The following is a 10,182-nucleotide window of genomic DNA, read 5'->3' on the forward strand; positions in this document are numbered from 1 at the left end:
CCTGCTGAGGGCATATCTCCACTACAGACAGTTCAGGGGATCAGCGGCACCGTCTCCCTGTGTCAGGCAGCTTCACCTGGGACAGAGGGGGCAGTGTCAAACCCCCGCTGAGTGCCTGTGTTCCCTGTGGGGTTTTGGAGGAATAGTGCTTGTGAGACCACAACACAAATTACATCATAAATTATTGGTTTGTGTTTCTGCCTCAAAGAACTATGAGATAACTTAACCTTGTCAAGGAATAAACACAGACAGTAGATGATACTGAAAAATTATCAGTAGTCAGGTGGCTTCACCCACGTCCTCACTGCAAAGCAAAAAAGGTCTTGAGGGCTGAGTGTTTGTGCTAATATAGGTAGGGATAATTTCTGTACTTGAAGGTTTTATTGTTTGATAATTCTGGGTTTGCTGATTATTGCTCATGTTTTTTTTCACAACTACAAGTGGGAAAAAAAAATTCTCTAATAAAGACAAGGTCCAGAATATACCCCTAGCAATGGGCTTTACCAGGACTCTAAACTGTGGCTGTGTTTTCTGGACAACGTTTATACACCCACTGTCATAAAACGAAGACTAAAAAGGATGGAACTACACAGAGAGTGAACCAGGTTATGAATCAAACCAAGCTGTGCTTCCTCCCTGCCCCAGGATACATTTGCACGTTGCATATGTCTGCGGTGGAAATAATGGCATTGTAATAGGCGGGACAGATGGCAGGGTGAAAGAGAAAAACGAAGTGGTGAAGAGCGTACATCTATCTCTAGTAGCAGCCAAGTGCTGAAAGGAAGACCTGGAGTGGCCAGAAAGAAAGGCTTTTACAGAAAAGCACTTCAAAGAGAGAAGCTGTTCAACTTTCCTTTTCTCCCTGTTAGGATAACTCGCCCTGGTTCGTAAGATGTAACTGCTCCTGCACACCGTTGTTATTTCAGTGTAAAATGCCTTTTCTCGTTCAGCTTTACTGAATGTTTTTGGCTTAAAGGAAGCAGAGACTTACTGCAGTATGTGTCCACATACAGAATTTGTCAGGAGTTGCTGCTTCTGGGAGGTTCAAGCGCAATCAAAACCTATTATGTGTTCACTCTGCTTTTCTAAAGAAGCTGGAATTAAATTTATTACCAATATATCTGCAATATGCTTAAGTGGAGTTTGAGATGACTTTTGGCACATGATGGACATCATGGCTAACTCTCTTCCAAAGCGGCGAAGAAGGTGGTGTTAGCTGTGTGGGGGCTCTCCTTTTCCCCGTGCCGAAGATTATCACATCAGCCCTTGCCACAGCCAGACCGTGCCAGCAGCTTTACAGACGGACGGGGTTTTCTGCAGTGTCTGTGCAGTGATATTGCTGATATTGTTACGGGGACTGAAGTAGCACCCAGGCCCTTCATTGCCTTTTAAGCCTTCTGCCCTTGGGGCCTCTTCAAGTAAACGAAAAATGCTGTTGGCAACTCTGTACTCGTGATAATTCACATCATACCAGAACCCCAGTAAGACCTTTAAAACCTTTCAAAGACGAACCTCAAGAACATTGTTGAGAGTCACAGATACCTTCTCCCTCTTCAAGACACTACTTTATGTGCTAACTCTAAACAAAAAAGACAGGTACTGAATTTCAGTTTACAGACTTCCTTAGAATCAGTAAAAGCCTAAACATAAGGTGACATCTGCACTATTTTTTAGTAGTATCCAATATCCTGAAGGCTGAGAAAATCTCAGTCTTCACTGAATTGGGAATTAGCATCTGTGCTTCTTCCCTCAGATTTTCAATTTATATCCACTAGGAACTTTGCCCTGAGTAAACTTGCTGACTGCTCTGTGTGTTCTTTCATTCCACGATCAATCACAGTCAAAATAAGAAGTTTCTTGAAAAAGTATGTTCAAGCATGGGATTTTGATGTCCCTGTTTGACGCATCAGGAAAAAACTGTAATTCTGGAACTGTGGAAATTAATGGATTCACATTTTTCTCAACCCACAGAAAATGTACCTTTTTTCCCACCCATTCCCTAAAGATAATCTGCCTGTTTACTGACTAGATATCTGGAGGTGATTCAGCGAACTCCTGGCCGCTCTAGCCCCCGGTCCAAGCCCTAGCAGTTAGCTTATTTTTCCCTTCCGCTAATCCCTCTTTCAGCCAGAGGCTGGCACACGACAGCAAGCTCAGGAAAGTGCTTAGCTTACAGACTGCCCATGGCGCTGCTTCCTACAAACGGACCTTGGGGTCTTGCTGCAGTGGCTTGAGTTCTATTGTTTCTTTTCCCATATTTCTTTTTTTGAATCATACTCCTGACTGTAGAGGGGTGGGATAACCTCCTCCCCACCTCTCCTTTCATACAGGAGGTGTAACCGTAACGTCAAATAGCACCCGCAAGTCTCACAGGTGAGGATCTGTCTCTGCTGTATCTACCCACTTAAACCCTTCCAGCATAGCTTTTTGCACAAAAGCGAAACACTCTTTTTCACCTTATTGACTTCCAGAGCAAGACTAAGAAAGAATTCATGGAATTTTGATACATTTTTCTCAAATGCCAGACATGCAAACTGAGAAAAAAGCTGAGGTTTGTAATAAAGCTTTGCTCAGCAGCAGCAATAGCACCAGCGATTAAACTGAAGGTAACATATATTGACATTTGATTTGGTATATACCATAAATTGTGTCTTATTCATCCAGATTTACCAGAAACACCACAGAGTTTGGAGGAGAAGAAAATGAAAAATAACTGGGTTCACTAGGAAACAAATGGAAACATCCAAAAGAACGTGGATGATGAGTAACGGCAAAAGCAAAGCACAGAAGCAAAACCTCAGGCAAAGCACTGTGGTCTCACCAACACACTTAGATCATAATGAACATCTCCCTTAAACAGCGAAAAGTATAAAATACTTCTGAGGGAAGCCAGTGACAAAGACTTAATGGGAAGGGGAATCCCATAGATTTTCCTTTCTTCATCCTTTTATCTGAAAGAATCTAGTATTTCAAAATACTTCACGTGAGAACTCTTAATTAAAGAACAGTAAACAGATTTTCTGTCTTCATAAAATCTGAACAATGTTCTTTGGCTTGTGTAAATCAAGGTGCTGCAGGTAGCCCTGCAGAAAGCAGCCAGCCAAGGTATGAAGCAAATGCCTCTGGATTTCAGGTGTGTTCTCTGGTACTCAGGGACTGAGAGCTTTCCTCTAAGTCCAGGCTCCGGCTCTTCCTCCTAGAGAATGAGACGCTGCAGGCGTTCCGTGCCTGACAGCATGGACAGCATGACACCACGAGTGTCATTGCAGGACATTAAACCACCAAGATTCACCAAAACTGACGGAAATAGATGATAAACACCCTCCAACAAAGCTCCGTTAAAGGTAGGAAGTTTCCCTGAAGTACAGACATCAACACTGTGTGTGTTTGACATAGAGACAGCAAAGGAGGGCAAAGGAAGAATTAGATTATGCAGGAAGAGACTTGCAGTAACGTTTAGTACATCTGTCACATTTTTATCTTGGAGGCTATGGGAAGGGCAATGTCCTGGAAGAATATGATATTTCAGTCTTTCAGACAATTATCTTGCATTGATAAATCACATCTAAAGGTTGAATGAGTGTCTGCCTAACATTTCCCAAACATGTAACTTGAATGACGCCTAGTGGAAAGATGAGCAAGAGCAGATTATTGCACAGCAGCTCTGTAGAGTTTTGACAAAGAAAACAGCAAAAGGAGGGTGATTCTTTATGAGAACAGGTGGAAGGAGAAAGAACTATTTGATAAAGTGCATGGAGTACCGTTTAAGAGAAACTGGAAAACAGTATGATAGCAGAATATGGGCTGGATGGAATTCAGAGTCCTCCTGTGTATAAATACCAAAAAGTAGTTCTCTAGGGTGCAGCAGATAACAGGAATATTTTGGCCCTGGGGCGACAATAACTCCTGATGTGAGAGAAACCACATATTTTCTGTAATTCATTTCTGCAAGCAATATATTATTTGATGTGTGAATGAATCTCTGATCAACAGTTTTTTTCCTTCTTTTTGATAATTTGCATAATTAATTACCATGACTCACATTCAAACATAAAGACATCTTTTGGTTAGCCTGTTCTCACCACCCTGTTTGAGAACATGAAAGACCAGATTAAATCCAGGTGACAGAACACAAATGAGAAGCACTGTTGCCATCTATTGACCTGATGTGGCAAGTTTTTTCAGCACTGGAAGTGGGAGTAGAGCTTGAGTAAGGCTTCGGTCTTTCTAGGTAAAGAACAGGTCATTGGCAGCAATAAACAGCTATAACTCCTCAAAACCTTTTATAAAAAATAACAGCATCTTCTGCCTGAATTTCCTCCTAGGGGTCATGTGTTTGGTCCACACATTTCTCTTTAACGTGTGGCTTTTTTTCTCAACTGCAAGGAAACCAGCAATCTCCCTTCAACGCTTCTTGCCTCTCTGTACGAGCAAGCGCTCGGGTGCAGCCCACGTAACTGACGGGGGAAGCCACGGTCTCGAGGAAAATGAAGCCCGAGGAGTGTGCTTTGAAGGAGTCAGGGAGCGCGAGAGAGTGTGTGTGGGACCTGAGAGCATTCAGAAATACCTCTCTGCTGAGAGGAGACAGAGCCTCTCTCATTCACGTGAAGTTCAAATGGATTCATTCTGTGGAAAATATATTTTCAGACTATAACAAAATTATAGAAGATTATAACTTTTTTCTTTTTCTTAAATTGGGTCTTAATAAATCCTCTTAAATGAGTAATCCTACAAAACATGATAGCCCTAAAATCACAAATGCACGTGCCTTGTATTTTCAGCTTTGCTTCTGCCAGTTGCTCCCTGCACAGTCTCACCTCCCTGCAGAGCTGAAGAGCTGACCCATGGTCCTCATCACACCTAACAGAGTCAGGGACTCGGCACGAGCAGCTGCTTCTCCCACCATGTGTGATCCAGCGCCAGAGGAACGTGGAGCCGCCTTTGTGAGGATGGCCCCCAGCACAGGATTTGAAATTCCAGAGGATTTCAAGTATTTTGCATCAGTTTCAGTGCAAAAAGATGCAGCATTTGAGTCCACCATAGAATAGGAAAAGGGTTATTCCATGTGGCAGCATTCCTTAAGACACATGGCACACACTGTGCGATACAGGAAACAGGCAGGGAAGGCAGACATCTATGGCATCTATGGTATAGTGGTGTACAGTCAAAAAAATAAAAAGAAAATCCCTAAGACAGCAGGACCTCCCCATTATTAGCAGTCCCAGCAGTCCACTCCCAGGTCCAGCTGTTGAACATCTGACAGACAGATCAACTCTTCATCTGAACAAGGGAGGAGTCACTCTCCTCATCTTAAAGAAAAGACTGAAATTCAAACAGGGTTTGAAGTATTTTTGTCTTCTCCCTCCAGCACTGTCTAAAGTACTTGTAAAAATACTAAAGAGCTGAGTTAAGTCATTTTCTTACACAAGCTTCTAACAAACTTCAGGTGATTGATCAGACTTAACAAAGAAAAGTACTTTAAATGTCAGTAAGGATAAAACAATAAATATTGCTGCCAGAATAATTTTAAATGTCAGAAACTTCCCTTCTCTTTGAGAAGACCGTGTTCTAAAGAAAGAAGAGCTCAGAAGCAGGGCTCTCCTGCACAGCCACGACATCTGAAACTCACTTGGGTTTCATTTCCAAATGCAGAACACAGCTCAAAGCCTGTCCCCAAACAACACGCTAAAGAAGAACTGGCCCAAATTCCACATCAGATCCACAACAAACTGGGTTTCCAAACATCAGTTGCTCTCTTAACCCTAGAGTGTCCCTGTTTGGTAGCCAAAGCAAAGGAAAACTTATGTCAATTTTTTTCCAAAATTTCCCATACGAAGAAAAAGAAAAAAAAAAGGAGAAAGTGAAAACAAACCCCTAATTTTGTTTTTCTTTTCCATAAATGTGGCATTCTGTACTTGGGTGAAGAGATCCATGTGTACTATGAACAGAATTACTGCCCTCCAGCCAAATATACACAGAGCACGTTATGTTCGGAGATCACAGAATCCCAGGATCGTTTGGGATGGAAAAGCCCTTTAAGCTCATGGAGTCCCCTTGTTCCCCAGCACCGCCAGGTCCCCACTGACCCCTGTCCCTCAGCACCGCCTCCACACGGCTGGGAAACCCCTCCAGGGATGGGAACTCCACCACCGCCCTGGGCGGCCTTCAGCAATTCCTACTCCTCAGCAACTTGAGTGTGAAGACAGCGGCAGGCTGGCAGTCCTCTCTGGAGCTATACGCCGCTCTCGTGATTGGGAAGAAGGGCTGTATAGGTGCCCAAGGCCATCCCTGTCCTTTAGCCTGTGCTGGTTAAGGGGAGCGATGCTAACCGTGACCGCGAGCCTTCCTTAGGGCACCTTCCCTGACCGTGCTGGAATTCACTCCTAAATGCCAAACCAAACTAGGACGTTACAAAGGACTTGTACTCCACAAAATATCACAAGAACCAAGAGAGGACTTGATCCCTTGATCCATACACACGTACCCTTCTTCACCCCCAAGGTTGTGTCAGGGCACCCACCAGCCACAGCAGTTCTGGCTCTGGCTCTTCTGCACTGCTCCACAGAGCAGGGTACGGGTCACGTTCGGCCGCTTTGCACAGGATAGTCCCTCCAAATCCCTGGTCGTCACAGAAACCTTCCTTTCACTTTTAACCTTTCTTGACCATGGGTGACCAGAATCAAATGCTGTATTTTGTGTGCCTTTTCACCACTATTTCAACTATTTTCATGGTTCTAATACTTCTCTATTCCTTCACCATCTCCTCTGACTGACAATAAGTTATTTTGATGCTATGGCGTGTTTTCACAGATTTTCCTTAATCAGTGGAAGGGCAGATATCAAGCAGTGGCTTTGACTAAACCAGAAGAACTCTAATCCATGGGCTAACTTTAGCGCCCTTGGATCTTGCTTGGGCCAGCATGTGTCAGCAGCAGCTGAAGCTCAAGTTAACTTTTACACCTGCGGATTATCACAGCTGAGGAAAAAACGCCCTGCGTTTCAGATGAGTCATTTAAGGTTTTCCATATATTACCAGGTTTAATGGGGAAAACTTATTAGCAGTAAAAACCAAACAAACAAACAAACAAAAAGCACCGAACAAGCAGTCAAAAGCATTTCCTCTTGTCTGCAGAAAATGCATTAAAAGCCCCGAACACTATATGCCATGTCACGTCAACCACATCTAGCATCTTCCAACGGGAACGGCTCCTGTTACGCAGAGGAAAAAGCTCATCTCCTTTAACACATTTCCCTGCTGACTCGGCAGCCGCAGTTGCTGTATGTCCTCCAACACTCTACCACGCAGAGGAGAAGGAATCGAAGGAATAAATAAGGGTAAGTGTCAGACAGGCGTCTCAGCAGTTCTTCCTTTCTGCATTTTTGCCACTTCTTACTTCTGTTTGGTTTGGCATTTCTCGCTGTTCACAGCTGAAATCAGAAGAGATATTCAGACTAACTACTTGCTAACAAAGACACAGGAGATGATTGTGAAGATTAATATTTCAGCTTTTCTGTAACAAAGTTTATCATTTCATGTAGCACTAATCCTACTCAAAATACAGGAACGTGGTATTTAGATCAGGAATCTAAAGCTGTCTAACTTCCTTTTGAACAACTAATTACACAATCTTTGTAAATGAAGTAAATTCATTTAAAACAAAATCAACCCATTTTTCCTAGAGTTTTAGTCTTTGTTAAATGAAACTGCTTATAAAAAGATAGCCTTGGCTTATTTTAAGTTATTAAGAGGAAAGCCTTCTAATTTTTTAATTCTAAAATATCTCTACACTTGAAAACATTATTTTGAAGAGTTATTTTTCCAAATTACATTCTACATTAGTATCATCTAAGCTCCTTATCACCTTGGTATGTAAAAACCTCCTTTACTCTGTATTTGTGGTTAATAGGTCTGTTCTACCTCTTTCTCAGGCTTTGTCCAGTCTGATTTTAAAATCACACAACTGTTCCACTGTGAACTGTGTTCACCTTCAGTTAGAAGGGAATTTTCTTCAAGTGTGTAGAAAAACCCAACACTTTATTTCCAGTACCTGCCATTCTCCAAGCAGTATCCAAGGCAATACACAGTCAGATGTTTTCGCTTCAATACCTACTTATTGCAAATGAATTGTGTGGGGGGCGGAAATAATAAAATACATTTTAATTATGGGATGTATTAAAATCATAACGAAAGATGGTTTCAAGGTTGGAATTTCCCCAACCTGCACAAGTGAGTCTGTATTTCAAATTCCAATCCAGTCCCAAGGCCAGCCGGGTGTTTTTGAATGCAGAGAAGTGCTAGGAAATACAGGAAGGGAAGAGCTTTAGAGGTTTTAAACTAATAGAAGGGTCTGTGATGGAAGTCTAGTGGGAGCCACTCTACACAAGCGGGAACGACATAGCAAAAGAGATAATTATCTTCTAGCCCAAAGCACATTATTGAATCCCTAACAGAGAAGCAGCACCAGATATGCAACGTTTCCTATTCTCTGTCCATCCAAATCTTGACCTGTACATTCTTAGAGACCCGTGAAGCTACACAGTAGCAAAAAAGAACTTTTTGCCACGGAAGAATACGTATTTCCTGCTTAGAGTCTTCATGGAAGATTTTTAGACATTTATAATGATTCAATTTATTAAGCTCAATTTTTACAACTAACTTCAATGCACAGTTTGAACACCAGACCTGTGAAGATATAGAAACAGAATCAAAATCTTTGCCTAAAACTAACCTAGTTTTTAGCATTGTCTCCCAGCAACATTCCGTTGCAGAACTTGGAACAATAGTGTATTTTGTACTATTACAAAGGAAGAGCGATGAACTAGAGACAAAACGGAAGCACTGTGCTCTCTCACAGCGGCATTTATGCTACTTAACGTTGGGAGGAACGGCTCTGTGGGGAACACAGAAACCCCCCTGAGTAATCCTGAGAAAGAAATAGCTGTGGGGTAGTTCTGCATCTAGAAACACGCTAATGAATCGTACTTATCAGGTTACTATTCTCTAGGTAGCTGAAGCATGAACACGGTAGCATTCGTCGCTGTTGTGGGATTTGCCCTATCATTGCTGTTCCACATGCCCCAAACCGAAGCCTGTCCTCCCTCCTGCCACTGCAAGTCCCTGGCAGAAATAAAGGGTTTGCATGTTGACTGCAGCTCGCGGAACCTGACGGAAGTGCCTGCCTTGCCCATCAATACCAAGAGGCTTTATCTCCAGAACAACAGCCTGACCTCGCTTCCACCCGGCACCCTGGACAGCCTGAGCAGCCTGGAGGAGGTGAAAATATCCGACAATCCTTGGAACTGTGACTGTCATATTCTGTATCTGAAACTCTGGTTAGAAGATGTCTCTGCAGCCTCTCTTGCAGATGTCAGATGTGCAGCCCCAGCTCCCGTGAAGATGAAGCCCTTGGGGCAGCTGACTGGGAACGAGCTGGGGGTTTGTAAGAGGCTTCTGCCAATCAAGTGCCTTGAGTTCTTTTGGCGAGACCTCGTTTTAATTGCTGGAGCAACAATTACACTTATTTTAGCAGCATGGGCTCTGAAATTCTCAAAAAAGCTTGTCTGCCAAATAGATCTGAGCCGCTATGACTCCAGGGGCTGGCTGCTGGGCAGACACACCTTCAAAAACCACAAGATACTGTGAGCAGTTCGCTACCACTAGCTTAAACAGAAATGTCAAACTATTTTACCACAAAAAAGCACGTGTGCTCGCAACCCTTGTTTTAATGGTGACCATGTTACAGGGGGCTCCAAGTCGGGGCCCTCAGACAGACAATTCCAATTTAATTTCCTTTCAAAAACGGGCTTGGTGATGTATTGACAGGCAAGTTTCATTCTGCTGCCATCCACTCAGATGAAAAGCAGTTTCTAAAACCATTGAACACAGCACTTCCCTATGGAATTCTTAGCTCTTTTAGCAGGAAGATTTGCATCCCCAGATCCTACAGTTTTTAATACAGGGGTTAAACACCAGTTGTTCTATTTTAGCAATTCTTTTCTCACTCGGAAGCTGCACACATTTGCAACCTGCTATCCTCTCACCTCTCACCCCAAAGGGCTTGGCAGGACCATTCTTGTGTGTAAATTCAATCACCTTATCCTCAGGTCCAAGAGTTTCCTGCCAGCAAAACCACTATGTATCCCTTATCAAATACGTTTAAAGATGGGCTGGTAATGGGAATA

General features: G+C 42.9%; 1 protein-coding gene across 1 annotated transcript; it reads left to right on the forward strand.

Moving 5' to 3' along the window:
- Positions 1-9,016: 9,016 nt before the first annotated feature.
- GP9 (glycoprotein IX (platelet)) lies at positions 9,017-9,643 on the forward strand. The gene has a single exon (XM_010140123.1). It carries the CDS (start codon positions 9,017-9,019, stop codon positions 9,641-9,643), a length of 627 nt encoding a protein of 208 aa, XP_010138425.1.
- Positions 9,644-10,182: the final 539 nt, after the last annotated feature.

The sequence above is a fragment of the Buceros rhinoceros genome, unplaced genomic scaffold (assembly GCF_000710305.1).
Source record: "Buceros rhinoceros silvestris isolate BGI_N320 unplaced genomic scaffold, ASM71030v1 scaffold6477, whole genome shotgun sequence".
NCBI classification, from domain to species: domain Eukaryota; kingdom Metazoa; phylum Chordata; class Aves; order Bucerotiformes; family Bucerotidae; genus Buceros; species Buceros rhinoceros.

Bases quoted from the DNA above. Each gene is read 5' to 3' on its own strand.
- GP9 (XM_010140123.1), top strand. From the start codon at position 9,017: ATGAACACGGTAGCATTCGTCGCTGTTGTGGGATTTGCCCTATCATTG.